The sequence below is a fragment of the Talpa occidentalis genome, unplaced genomic scaffold (genome assembly GCF_014898055.3).
Source record: "Talpa occidentalis isolate TD23 unplaced genomic scaffold, MPIMG_talOcc4v2.1 talOcc4.2, whole genome shotgun sequence".
NCBI classification, from domain to species: domain Eukaryota; kingdom Metazoa; phylum Chordata; class Mammalia; order Eulipotyphla; family Talpidae; genus Talpa; species Talpa occidentalis.
This window is the reverse complement of record NW_023602073.1, coordinates 32,298,724-32,320,089: the sequence shown is the minus strand read 5'-3', so window position 1 is coordinate 32,320,089 and position 21,366 is coordinate 32,298,724. Positions and strand designations below refer to the sequence as shown.

The 21,366-nt window shown below is 52.6% G+C and overlaps 1 protein-coding gene across 2 annotated transcripts; it reads left to right on the top strand.

Moving 5' to 3' along the window:
• The first annotated feature begins 268 nt into the window (after positions 1–268).
• On the top strand, positions 269–19,636 carry LOC119251986 (class I histocompatibility antigen, Gogo-C*0202 alpha chain-like). 2 transcript variants are annotated; one of them, XM_054698482.1, is made up of 7 exons: positions 269–383; positions 646–915; positions 1,153–1,428; positions 1,987–2,262; positions 16,598–16,717; positions 16,946–17,046; positions 17,379–19,636. In XM_054698482.1, the coding sequence occupies exons 1-6, from the start codon at positions 320–322 to the stop codon at positions 16,975–16,977; spliced, it is 1,038 nt and encodes a 345-aa protein (XP_054554457.1). In that variant the 5' UTR covers positions 269–319; the 3' UTR covers positions 16,978–17,046; positions 17,379–19,636. The 2 variants fall into 2 exon arrangements, with proteins under 2 accessions (XP_054554457.1, XP_054554456.1); XM_054698481.1 differs by lacking the exons at positions 16,598–16,717; positions 16,946–17,046; positions 17,379–19,636 and adding an exon at positions 2,375–2,524.
• The last annotated feature ends 1,730 nt before the right edge of the window (positions 19,637–21,366 follow it).

Below are 21,366 nucleotides of genomic sequence, written 5' to 3'. Positions count from 1 at the left end.
GGGAGGCAACAGTGTGACAAAGGCCTTGGAGCAGGAGAGGAGGGGGCGGCAAAGTCCCAGGTATCTGGTGTGGTTCTCAGGGTCTCAGCCCTATGGGCTGTGCTTGGGGTAGGGAAGGCTTTGGGAAGGTTACTGTTGGGGATTCTTCACCTCCCCACCATTTCATGTCTCCCACAACAGGTGTCAAGTCCTTTGAATACTGGTGACTCACCCCCAGTTCTCACTCCCCATTGCCTGGAGGTCTCCAAAGACTCCAACCAGCATCACAGCTGCCACCAGTGTGGACTCAGAGTCTCCCCAGACCTCAAGAGCACCCGTCATGAGGCCCCCAACCCTCCTGCTGCTGCTCTCAGGGGCCCTGGTCCTGACAGAGACCTGGGCAGGTGAGTGCGAGCTCTGGAGAGAAAAGGCCACTGAGGAGGAGGGGCAAGAACCCAGGAAAGACTCCACTCCCCCACTGCTGACCCTGTTGTCCCCCTTGACCCCACCCTGCCCTGACCCCTTTCTGTCCCTCTCAGCCTCCAGCCTTCTCATCCGCTGCCCCTTTTCAATCTCAGGAGCCCCCTCACCTCCTCCCCTCCAGCCCCGTCTCCCCCGGACCGCGCAGGGAGGAGGCTCAGCCAATGTCACCCCTCCCGCCCCCAGGCTCCCACTCCCTGAGGTATTTCTACACCGCGATGTCCGGGCCCGGCCCCGGGGAGCCCCGCTTCATCGCCGTGGGCTCCGTGGACGACACGCAGTTCGTGCGGTTCGACAGCGACGCGGCGGGGCCGAGGATGGAGCCGCGGGCGCCCTGGATGGAGCAGGAGGGGCCTGAGTACTGGGAGGGGGAGACGCGGATCTTAAAGGCCACCGCACAGACGTTCCGAGTGAACCTGCGCGCCCTGCGCGGCTACTACAACCAGAGCGCGGCCGGTGAGCGGGGCGGGCTCGGGGCGCTCACGACCCCACCCCCGCGGGCGGGCGGGGACCCCAGACCCCGGGCCCGAGCGTCCCCCGAGGCAGGGGGACCCGCCGGACCCTCGACCCGGGACGAGCCCCGGGACGTTCCCCGCGAGGTTCCCGCGTCAGTTTCGGGTTATTCTCGGCGGGGGCGGGCGGGGTGACCGCGGGGTGACCTCGGGGTGACGCGGGGTGACGGGGCGGGGACAGGCTCTCACACCCTCCAGGAGATGTACGGCTGCGACGTGGGGCCCGACGGGCGCCTCCTCCGCGGGTACAGTCAGTTCGCCTACGATGGCGCCGATTACCTGGCCCTGAACGGGGACCTGCGCTCCTGGACCGCGGCGGACACGGTCGCTCAGATCTCCCGGCGCAAGTTGGAGGCGGCCGGAGCAGCAGAGCGCTTCAGGAACTACCTGGAGGACAAGTGCAGGGAGTCGCTGCGCAGGTACCTGGAGCACGGGAAGGAGACGCTGCAGCGCTCAGGTAAGAGGGGCCGCGAGGCCTCCCACCCCCCTCAGGCCGGCACCGCGGGGAGGGTGGAGTCAGGGTCACAGCAGCGCCCCCTCTCTGGTCAGGGGAGGAGGAGCCCCCGGGTTTCCTGACTCCCCAGAGGACCCCACTTTTCCTCAGAAGTTTTCCTCTGAGCCTGAGGGGAGACCAGCCCTGACATCGCCCTTCGTCTGATCCTTTTGACCAGCAGCCCTCTTGGGAACCATCAGTTTTTCTCTCAGGTCTTGTTATTGGTCTGAGGACATTTTTCTGATCTGACTCTGCTTTTGTGAGTCCCCAGGTCAGGAGCAAAAGTCTGTGCTCTCCTCCTTAGAGAACTGCGTCCTCCTATCCAGAGTTGTCACCTAATTCTAGAACTTTCTAAGGAACAAGAGATTATCCCAGACTCCCCAGACCAGGCTGGTTTCTAGATTTTGTGCTTCCTCTTTCCAAACCCACTGCCCTGTCCATTCTGAGGATGGTCACAGGAGGGTTTTTCAGGGTCTATGAGAGAAAAACCCAGAGTGTGTAAGTTCTCACCCTTCTCCTCAGAGGCCCCAAAGACACAGGTGACCCGCCTCCCCACCTCTGACCAGAAGGTCACCCTGAGGTGCTGGGCCCTGGGCTTCTACCCTGCGGACATCACCCTGACTTGGCAGCGAGATGGGAAAGACCTGACCCAGGACTTGGAGCTGGTGGAGACCAGGCCTGGGGGGGATGGAAACTTCCAGAAGTGGGTGTCTGTGGAGGTACCTTCTGGAGAGGAGCAGAGATACACGTGCCATGTGCAGCATGAGGGACTGCTGGAGCCCCGATTCCTGACTTGGGGTAAGGAGGGGGATGTGGGCACAGAGCTTCTCAGGGGCATCAAGAATCCTTCTGGAGACCTTCAGAGGGTCAGGATGAGGCCTGGGGCTCAGCGTCTCCCCTTCCCTTCCAGATCCCTCTCTTCAGCCCCCCGACTCCGCTGTGGACATCATTGCTGGCCTGGTTCTCCTTGGAGCTGCACTCGCTGGAGTTGCACTGGTGCAGCTTTGATGTGGAGGAAGAAGCGCTCAGATAGGGAAGGAAGTGGGGGGATATAAGGGCAGGAATGGCCACAGTGCAGGTTTTCTGATCCAGCAGACCAGGTAAAGGAGGAGTCAGAGTCCTCAGTGGTTTTTGCAGGTTTTTATTGGGATTACCAGGTACACGGCAGGCAGGGGCGCTAGGGGGCCGGGAGGCTGGCAGACCTCCCAGCCCCCAGCAAGTCTTTACTCTTTCTGGGCTCTCCGGCCTTCTCTCAGCTTCTCTTTTGGCTTCTGCTGGCGTCCCCATGATGCTGCCCTTAAAAGCACAGTCTTAGCCCAGGTGAATCCCATCTACCTAGGCCCACACCCTATTCCAGGTGCCCGCCATCAGGCATGCATTCAGGACCGCAAGGATCCATCATCTATCCTAATGGCGGGAGGGCAGAAAAGCCTGACATTTTTCTTTACCCTACAGGAGTAAAGGAGGAGTCCTGGAGCCCTTGGTGGCTTTTTCAGGCTTTTAGTGAGTTTACCATGTGCAGGAAAGGCAGTGGTGCGGGGTGGTGGGGTCAGGAGGCTGATAGACACTGGCAGGCCTCCCAGACCCCAGCAAGTCTTCACTCTTTCTGCACTGTCCTGCGTTTTCTAGTAGCCTCTGCTTCTCTGCTGGTACTGCTCTCTGACTTGTTCTCCTTCTGGTGGTTCTGCTGTTCCCCTGGTGTTCCCATGATTCCGCCCTTGTAAGTGGACTCTCAGCCAGGTGTATCCCACCTATGCATGCCCACACCCTACTCCAGGTGCCCACCATCAGGCATGCATTTAATCTAATGGCGGGAAGGCGAAAAGCTTGATACAGATTTTACTTACTGTAGGGTCAGGAACAGGGCATAGAGCAGGTTTTCTGATCCAACAGTCTGGGTAAAGCAGGAGTCAGAGTCCTCAGTGGTTTTGCAGGTTTTTATTGGGATTACCAGGTACACAGCAGGCAGGGGCGCTGGGGGGCCGGTAGGCTGGCAGGCCTCCCAGACCCCAGCAGGTCTTCACTCTGGGCTCTCTGGCCTTCTCTCAGTTTCTGCTGGCATCCCTGTGACACCGCCCTTATAAACTCAGTCTTTCAGCCCAGGTGTACCCACTTCAGGTGCCCGCCATCAGGCATGCATTCAGGACCACAGGCTTCCCTCATCTATCCTAATGGCAGTAGGGCAGAAAAGCCTGATATTTTTTCCTTACCCTACACTTCCCCTACAATCATCCACACACTTGTGTTGCCAAGTCTGGAGGTGATTGCTAACCCTCTTTTGTAAAGCATTTTTGAAAATGAGTCACAGTTTCCCCCTTGATAATTCTGGTGATGGGCCCTGATTCCAGTAAATGGCAGAGGAGGGGAAGGTCCCTGCTGAGGGCAGGCCCAGGAGGCAGTTGGTCCAGTCCCCTCTCATCTCCTTTCTTCATATTTCCTGTTCCTGCCATAAGAGTCCAGTCACAGTTCTGGAAACTTCCCTGTGGTCCAGACTTGGGGATTGTTAGGGCTGCATAGCCTGACTTCTCACTGGTCTCACATGATGCTCCCTCCCACAGGAGGCCAAGGAGGAAGCTACACTCAGGCTGCAGGTCAGTGTGTGTGATGGTCAGTGTGTGTAGAGTAAATGATTGTCGGGCTTTTCTTCCCTCTTGCCAGTAGGATTGATGATGGATCCCTGCAGTCCTGAATGCATGCCTGATGGCGGCCACCTGGAGTAGGGTGTGCGATTTAGCTGGGCTGAGACAGGGCTTATAAGGGAGGCGTCCGGGAACAGAATCACCAGGAGAATGGCACAGCCCATGCTACCCATGCTGTCTGACAAGGTCCGGGCATGAGGAAAATTTCTGAAAAGTCAGAAAACTCCATAGCTGGCTCCTGCTACTTCCTTTCATTTGTTTGTGGCAGTTATTGAAACCATGTGTAGCGGCAGGAAGGACACAGTGCAGGTTTTCATTGATCCAGCAGACCGGGTAAAGGAGGAGTCAGAGTCCTCAGTGGTTTTTGTATATTTTTTATTGGGGTTCACTAGGCATACGGCAGGCAGGGGTGCTGGGGGGCCGGGAAGCTGGCAGTCCTCCCAGCCCCCTGCAAATCCTCACTCTATCTGGGCTCTCCAGCGTTCTCTGCTTCTCTCTCGGCTTCTGCTACTTCTTTTTCGGCTTCTGTTGGCTTCTACTGGCATCGCCGTGACGCCGCCCTTAAAAACCCAGCCTCAGCCCAGGTGAACCCCATCTACCTATGCCCACACCCTATTCCAGGTGCCCGCCATCAGGCATGCATTCAGGATCACAAGGATCCATCATCTATCCTGATGGAGGGAGGGCAGAAAAGCCTGACATTTTTCCTTACCCTACACCATGGAAATTTTCTATAAGCTTCAGAATAACACAATGCGTGCTGGCATCAATGCCACTTTTGGCAGTGCACACCTCAGTAGTTTGAGAAATGAGCCTTCCAACACAATTGATAGTGAAACGGTTCCCAATAATTCTCCATGTCCTCCAATTTGTAACTCAGTTACCATGAGTAACATTGAGTTCTTTAACAAGCCACCCTTGATAGAGCTGTTGGAACCAAGCCCGGCTAAAGTCCCCACTAGAGAAGGCCCTGAGGCACCCCGGGAGGCGAAATGGTCCAAGAAATATACCCCACATACTGTTCCCATAATACTGGGACCCCTTGGTTCTATATAGAAAATAGGAAGCCGCCCTTGATTTTACAATGCCTGCTTAGCCTTGTTTTAGTTACGAGCTTGACCGCATTAATCACGTTGTGTGTAGCACCTGTTTCTATTTTCTGAATAACATTCATCACCTAGGAAAATATGTAACCGAGTTAATGTAACCGAGTTAATCATAGACTGGGAAAATTAAAAAAGGACTGTGCACTGTTAATAATCACTAATAAATTCTGAACTCTGTAAAATAAAATCAATCATGATTGCATGATGTAATGATCAAATAATTTCTGATGTATAAATAAAGCTCCGCTGAGGTTATCAGTGGGAGATGTCAAGTGTCAGTGTCTCCTCACTACCTCATCTACCTCATCTCCCCCTCCCCTCATCCCTCCATTCCTCCTACACCATCTCGTCCTGCGGGGACGAGAGTCCCCTGGTCGGAGCTGGACTCCGGCACCTGCCTGCAGGGAGTGGGGCCCTGGAACTCCAGAATCAGCCCCCTGGTCCTCAGGGGACACAGGCCTTGCTCTGCCCTCCTCTTGGCTTCCTGATCCCCCAGCATTGGGGAGTTGGGGAGGATGTTGTGGCTCAGGAAATGGGGGCCTCCTCCTAACCATCTGTCCTCTCCTCCTCTCTCTCCTTCATCAGCCTGAGTGTGCGTGTTTGAGTCACACCAGCCCTGCACGGACAGGAAAGGCCCAGAACTTAGGTAACTTACTGGGCAGTTACAGCACCAGCCCCTCTGTAGTCTCACCAGGAGAGACAGAGACTCTCTGTAGGGTAAGGAAAAATGTCAGGCTTTTCTGCCCTCCCGCCATCAGGATAGTGAACCCCAATAAAAGACCTGCAAAAAACCACTGAGGACTCTAACTCCTTCTTTACCCGGTCTGCATGGGATCAGAAAAACTGCACTGTGTCCTGTCCTGCCATTATACTCTCCCAGTCCCAGCCAGAGAGACCTACCCCTCACAGTGTCCCTCATACTACCCCTTCCCTGCCCGGTCCTCTCTGGTTCCCCCAAAACTCCTTTTGGACCCCATCCCCTAGCCCCATTTTCATCCTCTGTTTCATTTCCAGGAACCTCCCCATCTTCCTAGCCATACCCTGGGGGCTCTTCTCGGCCCTCCCCTCATTCAAGGATGGAGAATTTTTCTTTAAAGATTTATTTATTTATGCACAGAGGTGTGGGGGGTGAGAAGATTCACCAGAGACAGAGTGGGGAACAGAACAGCAGATTGACTGAAACACACTGCTGAGGGGAGCAGTGGGTGAGACAGTCGAGGTCTGCTGCGCCATGTACATAGCTCCCTGGCCGGCTGGGGAATCGAACTCATGCTGCAGAAACTGTGGATATCTCCTCAGTGCTGTGCTTAACCCCATGCACCACCAGGGAGGCCCATCAAGGATAAAGAATGATTTAAATATATATATTTTTTCCTTACATTGTGGGTCATCTTTCCACAGTTATTGTTCCTATTAGGTGCAGCCCTTCCACCTTCCTTCCCATACCACCACCAGCTCCCCCATGTCTCTCCCCAGCTCCGATCACTCCCGCACCCCCTCTGCTGCAAGATGTGGATGGATGGTCGCCCTCAGGCCTTGTCTTTTTCCTGGAACCTTGTCCTTTCCTGGGCGGGGACCTGGGCTCCTGGGTAGAATTGAATGTTAATTCCCAGGAGGTGCTTTCACCCCTGGAAGCAGAAGCAGAAACAAAGTACAGAGACCCTGGAGTCCAAGGTTCCATCCAAGACTGAAGGAACATCTGTATTTGGGGAATCTGCCAATAATCTGGGAATCAGCTGTTTTGACCTGGAAACCTGTTTTTTGCCTCTTTGTCCATGGAACTAAGCAAATTTGGGGACTTCTGACCTGACACTGGACTTGGGCGCCCCCTTGTGAGCAGATCCCTGTCCTGCCGCTGGGGGCCCAGGGAGCCTGGGGAGGGCCTGGCTGAGCAGGAGAAAGGGCGGCTCTGGGCGCCTGTGCTCAGCCCTGTGGCCACACGGGGGCGCTGCCGCGCTGCTCCGGATTCTGGTGGAGCCGCCAGGACGGGGCGGGGGCTGAGGTGGGCAGAGTTGGGGGTCCTGGAGGGCGGCGTCTTGGGGTTGAGAAGCTCTGTGAGGAGTCAGAGAAGCAGGGCTCAGAGGAGAGGAGATCCTGGAGCCTCCCCTGTGTGTGAGGCTTCCAGCTTTTCTCCCAGAACCACTGTCTCCAGTCCCTGGACAGCGATACCTGGGGAAACTGGAAAAGAGAAAAAAATTTTCCTTCTACAGCCTATTAAATATTGAGGGAATTAAAAAAAATAACATTTAAAGAATACTGTTAGATTTACAGAAAAATTGCAAAAGTAGTACAGTTCTTGCTTATCCCACACCATTTCCGCTTTGTTTACTCATCCCACATGAATACAGTCTGTTCTCCTTAGTCCCTCCAGGTCTTCAGAGGGCTTCAATACCCGTCTGCATGGATCCTGCCAACTAACGCTAGTTGTAAGGGCAGGACTGGGCACAGTGCAGGTTTTCTGATCCCATGCAGACTGGGTAAAGGAGGAGTCAGAGTCCTCAGTAGTTTTGCAAGTCTTTTATTGGGGGTTCACCAGGCATATGGCAGGCAGGGGTGCTGGCTGGGGGGCTGGGAGGCTGGTAGGCCTCCCAGCCCCCAGCAAGTCTTCACTCTATCTGGACTCTCTGGCGTTCGTTCTGCTGCTTCTCGGCTTCTGCTTTGGCTGCGGCTGCTGCGGCTGCTGCGGCTGCGGCGGCTGCTGCTGCTGCTGCTGCTGCTGCTGCTGCTGCTGCTGCTACTGGCGTCCCCGTGACGCCGCCCTTAAAAAGCACAGTCTTAGCTCAGCTGAATCCCATCTACCTATGCCCACACCCTACTCCAGGTGCCCGCCATCAGGCATGCATTCAGGACAAGGATCCATCATCTATCCTGATGGTGGAAGGGCAGAAAAGCCTGATATTTTCTTTACCCTACATTGACACTGGTGAGGAGTGATGTTTGGGAGAAGTGTTGGGGTCACAGATGGGGGTTCTTGGATCACATCTAAGAAAAGTTTCACCAGGGTCCTCCTTTCACACACACACATACACACACGGAAAGAATAAGATGCTTGTGCAGACACACTTGGCAGAAATTGTTGCACCTGAAGAGGGCAGGTGTGTTAGGTCAGGTCCCAGAAAGAGGCAGCCTTGGGAGCAGAGCTGCATCTTCCCGAGGCAAAAAGGGCACTGAGGTAGTGTTCTGGTTGGGAAGGGCTCATTCTTTTGTGCAATTGTCATGTCTTTAAATTAATTACTTCTACAGTGTGACTAGGCTGATTTGTCAGGAGCAGCGATTCTCTGCAATGGCTCCATCCCCACATCCCACCTCTGGTCTGCACCTCCTTGTACTTCCTGTAGCATCTTGTAGTGGCAGGAATGGCACAGAGCAGGATCTCCATCATCTGAGCAGGCGGGTGAAGGAGCAGTCCTGGAACCCTCAGTGGCTTTTTCAGGCTTTTAGTGAGTTTACCAGGTACACGGCAGGTGGAGTGCTGGGGCTCCAGGAGGCTGCCAGGACTCCTAGTCCCTGGCAAATCTTCACTCTTTCTGGGCATTCTCTCGTGGCCTCTGCTGGTTCTCCTCTGGTCTCTCTTTTGCTCTGCTGGCATCCCCGTGACGCCGCCCTTATAAGCCCAGTCTCTCAGCCCAGGTGTACCCACCTATGCATGCCCGCACCCCACTCCAGGTGTCAGCCATCTTTTCCATTTCTTTAGATACTGTTGTCTTTGAAAGAAAGTCATTATGGACAGCTCACACTTACAGGTGTTCTGCTATAAGCATTTACATGCATGCAGGGTTTTATGCAAATTTAAGTTTCTAATTGGTTGTGTAACTAGCTGGGGCAGTGATCTCTGGGCTGTATGTCAAGTTTTTGGGTTTTCAAAAAAACTGTCGACGATCTTCCACAGTGACTGAGCCATTTTGCATTCCGGCCGGCAGTGAGGAGGTGCCTGTTGTCCACATCTTGGGCAGCACCTGTGCAGGGTTTGCATTTTTCAGCCCCTACCAGGTGTGATGGCGTCACTGTTGTTCTTTTTGTCTTTCCCTACTGTAGGGTAAAGAAAAATGTCAGGCTTTTCTGCCCCCCACCATCAGGATAGATGAGGGAACCCTGTGATCCTGAATGCATGCCTGATGGCGGGCACCTGGAGTGGGTACACCTGAGCTAAGAGACTGATTTATAAGGGTGGTGCAGCAGAGTGCGGGGTGGTGGGGGTGCGGTGTCGAGGGTGGAGGAGTGGAGTGTACGGAGGAGAGCGGCGACTACAAACAACGGCGAAGAGCATGTGGCTGCTAGAACCGTTGATAAACCTGCCCAGAATGGGTTGGTTGCGTTACAACTGGCGTAGACGGCAGGACGGTTCAAGGCAGGACGGCTCTACGCAGACGAAACCCTTTGGAACCTGGGGAGGGATGGCTGGGTGGCCGGCCACGAGCAGATGGTACTCGGTGGCCAACCTCCTCGCCCAGTGGGCACCTCTCCAGGAATGGCCAGAGGTAGATGGATCCCCGGGGCAGTTGGAACAGGCCCTGTATGAAATAGAAGAAACCCTGAGTGGATGCAGTGCCCGCGAGGTGGCAGGAGCCGTTGGATGGGTATTTCTTACAGCTCTGCGAGAGTCCAGGAAGAAAGAGCAATCTAGGATCCAGCAAGTACGTGATGAAATGTGAAAAGAGATGTGAGAAGAAATATGGATACTGCAACAACATTTGAGGATTCTGGAGGGAGAATTTTGGAGAAACCAACCCACCATTCCGGAGATGCCAGATTCCAGCTCAGAAAGGAAGGAGAGGGAGGCTGGCCCTTTGCCCGAATCGCAGCCAGTGGTGGGAAACCAACCTGCGACTCCAGAGATGCCAGACCTCTCCTCAGGACAGGAGGAGAGGGAGGCTGGCCCTTTGCCCGAGTCCCAACCATTGATGGCAAACCAACCCGTGACCCTGGAGATGCCGGACTCCTCTGGAGAGGAGGAGGAGGCTGGTCCCATACTCTGGGCCTGCCCGGTGGTGACTCAGAAAACGAAGCGGCAGCCACCCATGGCCCCAGGGGGGTCAGGTTGCTGGCCCACCACAGATGACAGAATTTACTACCTATTGACCATACACCCAGGCGGAACTGGTGGACTTGGGCAAACAGTTCCGCCAGAAACCAGGGGAACCCTTGGCAGCCTGGCTGTTATGTTTATGGGACCTGGGGGTGGATGGGATTATTTGCACAGCACAAGAGATGGAGAGACTGGCCTCCGTGGCTTCACACCCATCCTTGCGACAGAGGCTGCAGAACAGCAGGCGGTATGGCCAAGGCGACCACACCCTCCTGGAGTGGATAATGGCTGCCATACGGATAGTATGGGCTGATGCAGGACACGTGCCAGACACAATAAGCGGATGGCAGATGTACGCCGAGCTGATACAGGTCCTTTGGGAATTGGGGATGCAGCAGGCCATGTTTAATGTGAATTCCCGTGGTCCTGACGATGAGCGCTTCACAGCAGGGATGAGAGAGTTGGTATTAAAGAATGCCCCCTCATCTACATTTGGATCCCTCATGGCAGTACTAGCACCCTATGTGGGACGTCAGATACATGACGTCACCACAATGATAGCCAGCTTGGGCGAAGTTGAGAGCCAGCGCTCTCAGAAAGGAATATGGGTAGTTTCTGAAAGGTCAAAAGGAATGCCAACGATGGCAAGGAAGCCTCTTGGCATCACAGAACCTATAAAAGTCACCTGTAATCAAATGTGGATGGATTTAATAAGAGCAGGGGTAGATGGCACTAAAATAGATGCACAGCCCAATGCATATTTGTTGGAATTATGACAGCAGCTGCGAGAAGACCAGAGATTCACACCCATGAGAAGGACTGCTGCTCAGGGGGAGCCTGGAAGCCCCAGGCCTCAGGCACGCGCCCTGCGCCTGGAAGACCACTTGCTGCCAACCCTGTCCTCGGGTGATGGTCTGATATCTTTTGAATAGGGTGAGGGCCAAGGAACCCGTCCACAGGGGACGGGCGGGGACCGGAGGCCACATTTGGAGCTTGCCATCCACTGGTCCCCGACTAATGTGCAAAGGGTTTTAGCTCTGGTAGACACAGGAGCAGAATGTACTGTGCTCTGTGGAAATCCAGAAAGATTTCATGGGTCTACTTGTTATACTGATGGCTATGGAGGCCAGAGTGTCAAGGTGACAGCAGTGAGACTATCTCTGGGGATTGGGCGATTACCCCCAAAAGAGTATAAAGTATATGTATCGCCCATCCTGGAGTACATCCTGGGGGTGGATGTACTACGTGGCTTATGGCTAGAGACCACAGTCGGAGAGTTACGCCTTAGAGTGCAAGTGGTAAAGGCAGTGGTGAGAGGACACGCTAAGCATCCGCCCCTACAACTGCCAGTCCCTAGGTGAGTGACTCATACCAAGCAATATAGGTTGCCCAGAGGCTACAAAGAAATTACAGGCACAATATCAGAAACGGAGAAAGTGGGCATTGTGCGTACTGCCCACAGCCCCTACAATTCGCCAGTGTGGCCGGTGAAGAAGCCCGGTGGCTCTTGGCGCATGACAGTAGATTATCGTGAGCTGAATAAGGTAGTTCCCCCTTGCATGCTGCAGTGCCTTCAGTGGCAGATTTGATGGATCGTCTGAGCCACGAGCTGGGAATGTACCATTTTGTAGCCGATCTGGAAAATGCTTTTTTTTTCAATAGATATAGCCCCAGGAAGTCAAGACCAATTCGCCTTCACCTGGGAAGGCCGGCAGTGGACATTCACTGTGCTGCCACAGGGTTACCTGCACAGCCCTACTCTGTGTCACGGGCTGGTGGCAGCAGATTTGGCCCGGTGGGAAAGGCCATCTTCAGTGTGTTTATACCATTATATTGATGATATTTTATTGACAAGTGACTCTCGTACAGATCTGGAAAAGGCAGTACCTTTCTTATTAACACACCTGAAAACATGCAGCTGGGCGATCAACGAAAGCAAACTGCAGGGGCCTGGACTGTCAGTTAAGTTCCTGGGAGTTGTCTGGTCGGGTAAGACAAAGGTTATCCCTGAAGCTGTGATAGGTAAAGTTCAAGTTTACCCCACTCCAACCACAGTGAAGCAGCTGCAAGTCTTTCTGGGTCTGCTGGGTTACTGGAGGGCATTTATACCTCACATGGCCCAGCTCCTACGACCCTTGTATATGTTAATACGTAAGGGAGCCAGGTGGGATTGGTCAGTTAAGGTAGATACAGCATTTGCCACGGCCAAACGAACTATAAAGACTGCTCAGGCCTTGCAGGTTTTTGACCCAGCCCGACCCTGTGAGCTTGATGTGCATGTTACTCAGGAAGGGTTCGGGTGGGGACTCTGGCAGAAATCAGAGAGGCTACGACAGCCTATTGGGTTCTGGTCCCAACTCTGGAAGGGGGCTGAGGTTAGGTATTCTTTAATTGAGAAACAGTTAGCTGTGGTATATGCAGCCTTACTAGCCACAGAAAGTATAACTGCCACAGCCCCTGTCTCACTGAGAACCACTTACCCAATAGCTGGATGGGTACGGGACTGGACAACAAAGCCCCATAGTGGCACTGCTCAAATGCCCACTTTGGCGAAGTGGGGAGCATACTTAGAACAGCGCTGCACCCTGTCAACTAGCCCCTTAAGGGTGGAGTTGCAGGAGGTTCTTGGTCCTGTGACATATGATAGTATGGAACCAACTTCAGAAGCCTGTATAGAAGCCGAACCTGAAGCTAGTCCCTACAAGGAGGGTCGAGCACCAATTCCAGCAGAGGTCTGGTATACGGACGGCTCCAGCCGGGGCCAGCCAGCCTCTTGGACAGCGGTGGCTGTACACCCAGAAACAGACACTATTTGGTTTGAAACCGGGACGGGACAGAGCAGCCAATGGGCTGAACTGCGAGCAGTATGGATGGTGGTAGCCCATGAGCCTTCCCCTCTAGTAATCTGTACTGACAGTTGGGCTGTGTACAGGGGTCTGACACTGTGGATTTCCACGTGGAAGCTAAATGACTGGACAGTTATGCATTGGCCATTGTGGGGCCAGGCCCTATGGAAAGATCTATGGGATCTGGGGCATCAGAAGCAGGTGACTGTTTATCATGTCACAGGACATGCCCCATTGGCTTCACCAGGCAACGATGAGGCAGATACCCTAGCCTGGGTTCGATGGCTTGAAACTGCTCCAGGGCGGGATGTTGCGCAGTGACTAAACAGACGCTTGCTCCACGCAGGGCAGAAGACAATGTGGGCCACTGTGCGTGCCTGGGGTCTACCTGTAACTTTAAAATAAATCCAGACTGCATGTGAAACATGTGTAGTATGTTCTAGGACTTACCCCCGGAGACCTTTTGCATCTACAGGCCAGGTGTTGCGGGGGCAGGTACCCCTGACACGCTGGCAGATTGACATCATTGGACCACTACCTCGCTCCGATGGACAACAATATGCAGTCACCTGTGTGGACACTGCTACCGGGTTATTGGCAGCTTACCCTGCTCCACATGTGGACCAAAAGGCAGTGTTGGCAGCACTGGCACGCCTATGTGCTGCATATGGACGTCCGCTGGTAGTGGAGAGCGATCAAGGGACTCATTTTACAGGAGCCCGGGTGCAGCAGTGGGCCAAGAACATGGGTGTTGAATGGAAGTTTCACACTCCTTATAATCCCAAAGCTGCAGGGATTATAGAGAGGTATAATGGCCTGCTGAAGCAAGGACTAAGAGCCACTGCCCCCACTCAGACGCTGGCCGGGTGGAGCCGACGTCTATGGGAGGTGTTGCAGACATTGAATGAGAGGAGCAGGAGAGGCGGCCTGGCTCCAGTGGAGGCATTGCTACATCGTGCTGCTGCTCCCATCCAATTACAAATAAAGACGTCAGACGTCTTATTAAAACCGGGACTTGGACAGCAGGGCAACATCCTATTGCCAGCCCCAAGTGGAGTGGACCCAGGGCAGACTGTGGACTGGGAATGGCCCTGGACAGTGAAGGCTCCCCACATGCTGTGGGTGGCTCTGTTAGCACCTTGGGGTTGTGGCCTGGAGGCCGATTTACAGATAAAACCATGGGTGACTGCGCAGTGGCCGCCACGGGTGCGTGTTACCCACCCTGGAGTGGCAGATCAGCGGGCAATCCTCAAGGGGACATTTGTAATAACTCTGTGGCCCATTATGAGCTCTCCACTCCTGCTGCATGTAGAACCCACTGATGCCTCTTCACTGGCAAAGTGAGTGTGGTACTCACGACCTGGAAGGCCACTGATGCCAGCGACAATATTGTCCTCAGATGCCAAATTAGCATGTATATTGCCCGATGGGAGGGATCTCCCATTGCTGGTACCGGTAACTTCTCTGTCTTTCCGCCCCTAGGAAAATTAAGTTTAGTCATTTTGTGATGTATTTGCTTTTGTGGCCCATGGCTGCGCTGTTTATGTTTGCTTAAAAAAAATTGTACATACGTGGACTATATGGCAGAAAACCCTGAGGGGGTGGACTGTAGGGTAAGGTACAAGGTATCAGGCTTTTCTGCCCTTCCGCCATCAGGATGGATGAGGGAGCCCTGTGATCCTGGGTGCATGCCTGATGGCGGGCACCTGAAGTGGGTACACCTGCGCTAAGAGACTGATTTATAAGGGTGGTGCAGCAGAGTGCGGTGTGTGGTAGTGCGGTGTTAAGGGTGGAGGAGTGGAGTGTACGGAGGAGTGTTGGGGCGACTACAAACCACGGCGAAGAGCATGTGGCTGCTAGAACCGTTCATAAACCTGCTTGGAATGGGTTGGTTGCTTTACACCTTCCCTTTTGTTGGAGTCCAGCTGGGAGAGGTCGGCCCAGTTCCCACACCCGGTTCCTCACACGGGGCACCAATTGTCTGGTTGTGACATGCGGTGGTAGCATGAAACAGGTTTACTAGAGGGACCACACCCCGAAGGGGCAGCCCAGCTCCAAGGGCAGTCTCGTTTTTATTTAGCATCAGACAGAAAATAAAAAAGACCAAAGCAGCAGCAGGCACACGGGGAACGCACACGTGTGGGGGGGACGCGTCACCAGCCGGCCCAGCCAAGGTGGGGAGTTAGGGAGAAACAAGGAACGTCTCAGTGTTTATGCTGCTCTCACCATCACACCTGTTGCTGTTTCTGCACACGCTGTTTCCAGCACATGTGACGCTCACACCAGGGCTTTTGCCCTGAGAGTTTCCTTATCTCAAACTTTCCCTGTTTCTGCCCACTGAGAGGTACAGAATCTTCAAAGCAAAGAATAATTAAGGCAAAGAGAGAATAGCTGAGGCTCACGATCATCCAAGCTCCCACAAATGTGGACCTCGCGGACTCGGGGGCTCAGATCACCCAGCGCGCGTGGGAGGCGGCGGGCAGGGCCGAGCGCGTCAGGCACAGTGTGCAGAGCAGGTGCTTCCCGCGGCTCCGCAGACTCCTGGAGACGGGGAAGGAGGTGCTGCAGCGCGCAGGTAAGAGGGGCCACGAGGCCTCGGACCTCCCCTCTCCTGGCCCCCACAGGGAAATGGAATCATGGGCAGAACAACAGCTGCTTTCTGGGCAGAGGGAGAGTCCCCCTGGGTGTCATGTTCTGTGCTAGAGAGAGACTCGCCCAGAAGACACCACTTTTCTGGACAGTTAAGGAATCCAGTCTCTCCTGAGGGAGGGGAGGCCATCCTGAAATAATTCTTCCCTGATCTTTTTGACCCAGCAGCCATCCTGGGAACCATAAGATTCTCTTTTAAGGTCTTGTTTTTGGTCTGAGAACATTTCTGGATCTGACTCCTGCCTTTCTGTGTCATTCACCCTCCAGCCAGGTCAGGAGCAAAAGTCTGTGTTCTTGGAGACCTGCATCCTCCTACCCTGGGCTCTCACCTGATTATCCCAGACGAGGCTGGTTTCTGGATTTTGTGCTTCCTTCCTCCAAACCAATTGTCATGTCCATTCTGAGGATGGTCAGTGAGGCTGCTTCAGTGTCCAGAAAGGAAAAACCCAAAGTGTAAATTTTTGACCCTTCTCAGATCCCCCAAAGACACACATGCCCCTCCACCCCTCCTCTGACCATGATGTCACCCTGAAGAGCTGGGCCCTGGGCTTCTACCCTGCGGACATCACCCTGACCTGGCAGAGAGATGGGGAGGACCTGACCCAGGACACAGAGCTGGTGGAGACCAGGCATGGTGGGGGGAGGACAGAACCTTCCAGAGGTGGGTGGCTGAGCTGGTGTCTTCTGGAGAGGATCAGAGATACACGTGCCATGGGCAGCATGAGGGGCTACTGGAGCCCTAAGTCCTGAGATGGGGTGAGGAGAATCATGTGGGCACTGAGATTTTGCTCAGAGAAATCAGGGGCCCTTCTGGACTCTTTCAGATGAAACCTGGGGCTCAGGGTCTCCCCTTCCCTTCCTTTCCAGTGCCCCCTCCTCAGTCCTCCATCTCCACCGCGGGCATCACTGCTGGCCTGGCTCTCCTTGGAGCTGTGCTCACTGGAGCTGCGGTGGCTGCAGCCGTGATGTGGAGGAAGAAACGCTCGGGTAGGGAAGGGAATGGGGGATCTTGTCTCCTGGGGGCTTTCAAGTCTCTGGTGTCCTAGGGGGCTTTCAAGGCAATACTGGTTGCCTTTACTGGTTAATGGGAAGAACCATCCACACATGTGTGGTGCTCAAGGGTATTTGGTCCAGTCCCCCTCACCTCCTTTCTTCATTTTCCAAGTCCTGACCTGGGTCTTTAGTCACAATTCTGGAAACTTCCCTGTTCTGCAGGATTTGAAGATTCCTTTAGGCTTCTGAACTGACTGCTCCCTGGTCTCACATGATGTTTCTTCTCACAAGTGGACAAGGAAGAAGCTACACTCAGGCTCCAGGTGAGTATGGATAGGAGTTTGATCCCTGAGCCCCCAGGGACAGTGTAGATGGAGCCCATGGGGAAGTTACACTCATCAGTTCCTCCTGTGGTCTCATCTCTGACCAAGTTTTGTGTGTTCTCCCCTGGGCAGCGGCAGTACACAGGGCTCTGAAGTGTATGCCAGCCCCTAAAGGTAAGACCCTGGAGGACTGCAGTGGGGGTTGAGGCAGAGAGGCTGGCACTAGGTGATGGGGATGCTTTCAGGAGGACATCTTGAGAATGCAGTGGACCATTGATAATGTTAACGCTCAGGTATATTCACCTGAATTTCTTCATTATTTTCTTTCACAGTGAGAGACAGCCTTGTGTTGGCCTGAGTGTTACAGGATTTCTTTTGCCCACAGTTTGTGCCTTTATGATCCCCTGGTTTAAAACGCTTTACACCTGAGAGAACGGCCCATATCCAAAAGACTAGAAACTCAAGTGCTGGCAAGGATATGGAAAAAAGGGGACAGTCCTGCATTATTTTTGGATATAGACTGAGCCAGCCCTTATGGAAACAGCACTGAGGTTTCTTAAAAGAGTGAATGTGGACCCAGCAATTGGACCCGGCAATTCTACACTGAGGATCTACTTACAGAGGATAAATACACTCCTGTGAAGGGACCTGCACTCCCGTCACCACTGCATCACTATTTACAGTAGCCAAGCTATGGACACCACCTGAATGCCCCAGACAGGTGGGAAATCAAGAAGAAGCTGGGATTACATGTATACATGTATGTACATATATAGGTGATGTATGACCCTGTATAATGAAATAGCATCCACGGTCAGAAAACATAACTCATGCCACTGCGGCAACATGGATGGAAGAGGGGTGCATCAAAAAGATAAAGAGAAATCCTCATGTATGGATGGGGAGAAAGCAAACGAAGGGCCAGATTAAGCCAAACTTCAAAACTAAACCTTGAGCCCCACCAGGCTTCGCCTATTGCTGACCAGGGCTGCAGACCAGCCCAGGCTTCCTGGACCAACAGCGCTGGGTGGTGGACAGACCCTCTCTAGTTTGGCATCAGACTCATTTGACGACAAAGCCTGACTGCTGCTGACTGAGTCCCCCATTTTGTCTTGTTGCACCTGCACCACCAATGGGTCCCCAGCCTCTGCTGTTTGCTGGGTCTGAGATGGATCTTGTACTTGATGCTGCAGGTTATGACTTTTTTACGCCACTTATATATCCCCCACATGGCCAGAAGGTAACATCTTCCAACAAATTGTTATTCTCCTGATATAACAAATCTTGGTGACTTTAACCTTTTTCTTTTTGCAACAATGAGTTATTATTTATCTATAATTCCCTAATGAAACATTCACAATTTTTTTAAAGGTTTTTTTTTTTTTTTAAATTTTTGGGTAGAAGTACTGGGGTGAAGGCCAGAGGTACGGGCGGTGGGGGGTGGGCGCGGAAGGAGGTGGTGAGAGAATTCACCAGAGACAGAGTGGGGAGCAGAATAGGCGGATATACTGAAATGCATTGCTAATGGGAGTAGTGGGTAAGATGAGGAGGTCTGCTGTGTCGTGTGGGTCAGCTCCCTGCGCCAGGATCCACTCAGGCTGTTGCATTGGGCCTTCTCAGTGGTAGTGCTGAAGCTTAACCCCTAGGCCACCAGACAGGCCTAACACCCACAATTTTTAAAGAATCAAACTTGCAAGAAATTGTTTACTGTTATGTCATTACCATGGATTAAGTATTCCCACCATCTCACTGTTCTTGCTAAAGCTGAGAGGATACAGCAAATTATATGACAACATAGGAGAATTCCCAAATGGCTAGATTCAACTCATTATTAGTGTATGGTCCACAAGCTGGCTTATTTAGTGCGACATCTTGGTCAATATCTGGACAATTTCTATTCATGATGATGACTTTTGTATCGTCAAATCTTTTTTAAAAAATATTTATTTATGCATGCAAGAGTTGGGGTACAGGCCCGAGATGCGGGGGGTGAGAGGATTCACCAGAGATACAGCGGGGAACAGAACAGGCAGACTGACTGAAATCCACTGCTGAGGGGAGCAGCAGGCAAGACAGGAGAGGTCTGCCTCACCATGTGGGTTTCTCCCTGGCTGGCCGGGGTTCGAACTAGTGCTGCAGAGGCTGCGGATAGCTTCATAGTGCGATGCTTAACCCGTTGTGCCACCAGGGAGGCCCTGTATCTTCAAATCTTAAGGCCATTTATTAATGGCTCAGCTCAACATACACACCTTCACCTCTTCTTTGACTGTAACTCTGGGCAATATTTTACATTGCGGAATTGGATTGGAGGCTCATTTAAAAATTCTTACTCCTTTCAAGGGAAAGGCCCACAGATATGTGAAGAAGGAGTCAGAAGAAAAGCACAGCAGCCAGCAGGGAATGGTCAAAATGAAAAGTTATTCCATGGAGAGGCTACAGAGGTTGAACAGATTATTTCCCAATTATAATTTTTTAAAAGATTTATTTATTTATTTATACAAGCACTGCATATAGTCAGAAGTGTGAGAGGGTGAGAGAATTCACCAGAGCCAGAGCGGGGGCAGAGCAGGCAGAAGGACCGAAGTACACTGCTGAGGGGAGCAGCGGGCGGCAGGAGAGGTCTGCGCCATATGGGACCCTCCTCCGGTGGCCGGGGAGCAGCCGGGGATGGATCGAACCGGCGCTGCAGAGGCTGCAGGCACCTTCCCAACCCTGCGCTCAATCACTGCACCACTGGGGAGGCCCTATTAAATATTTTTAATGAGGGAAAATAATCTACATCCAGCTGGGAGATTTGGTAGCATTTGAAACCCTACATTGAGGGCCCTGCTGAGAGATGGTCATGCTGACAGACCAAGAGAAACCAACCTCCTGCATAAACACTAAGGGGTGACTGTGTCTTTCCAGCCAGTGAATCTGTAACTCATATTGTCTCAACACTAATTTTTAAAAAGGTGGAGAGAAAGTAAATGATTGAGGGGACCAGGTTATGTCCTTTTCTGTTAACCCACCACGTTCATTAAGAAAATCTCATTGTGTTTAATAACACCAAGGCTCAGCGCCATAACAAGGAAACACAAACACATGATTCAGGTGGTGCCTGGTGTCAGGAGTGAGCTCCGTCTTCCCTGCTGGCCTGGCAGTGACCACTTGTCATACTTTGCTCACGGGGAAGCCTCAGCATGACAGCAGGTCTGATAGAATCCAGTAGTGACTGTGCAAGTGACCCACTTCCTAGCAGGTGTGATGACACTGTCATCTCCCTACACACAGGAAGCTTCTTCTCTGATCATTGTCAAATGTTACATGTTACTGATCAATAAATAAACTGGAATTTAAAAAAACATCCATACTACCATGATTCAGTCCAGATGTGGGATTATTTAGCTAAAGATTTTGATGGTTTTATTTAAAACCTTTATGTAATAAGCATAAAATTATGTGAATCTAAATGTATTTTCAAAGGGAAACTTGATGGCCACGTAGTGTATTTGGCTGCTGGATTTTTCACTAAACTGATACACTGGGCTTTTGCTATGTTTCAAGGTGAAAAACCTACACTTTTCTATAAAAGGAAATAATTGCCAAATATTTGGGCTTGTCACTGAAGATTGGTTTGGAATTCATCATCTTTTCTCTGAGTAAGATGTGGGATTAACAGACCTTTCTGGACAGAGAGTGACACGGTGCAACTTCTCTTCAGAAGCCTCCGTCTGGCTGCTGTGCAGAATCAAGAGGGGAAGGTGAGAGGTGGGAAGAGAAATGTAGGAAACTAGCACAGATTCTAGGATGGAAAATTTGGTAGCTTTATGGGGTGTGATCAGGAAAATAACAGGAAGTCGTTATATCTGGATATATTTAGAGGTGGACTTTACAGCATTTCCTAATGTAACATCTGGGTTGTAAGAAAGGGGTGGGGATGCCACCCAGCATTTCAGACAGTGAAGCATGTGAAGGAGAGATGCGGAGGGCCTGCTACTATCCCTAGATGGATTTCTCACTCATTTGATACAAATTTATGATGCAATTTTTTCAAATAAAATTTACTAAAGGCATTAATAGATATGTGTGAATGTGTGTATGTTTGTATATAATAGTACAGTGTGTGACACTGACTCCAGACCCCTGGGCCTTACCCAGCTCTGTCCTGCCCCCTGAGTGGTGGGACATGCGGGCTTTGTTGGTGGGGCTGCCCCAGTGGGCATAGCCAGAGGCCAGTGGGAGCAGGAGGCTGAAAGGTCTGGCAGCAGCAGTGGGGGTTTCCTGCCCTGGCACCCTGTGTGTGCGGGTGGGAGCTGGTGGGCACAGCTCTAGAGGTGG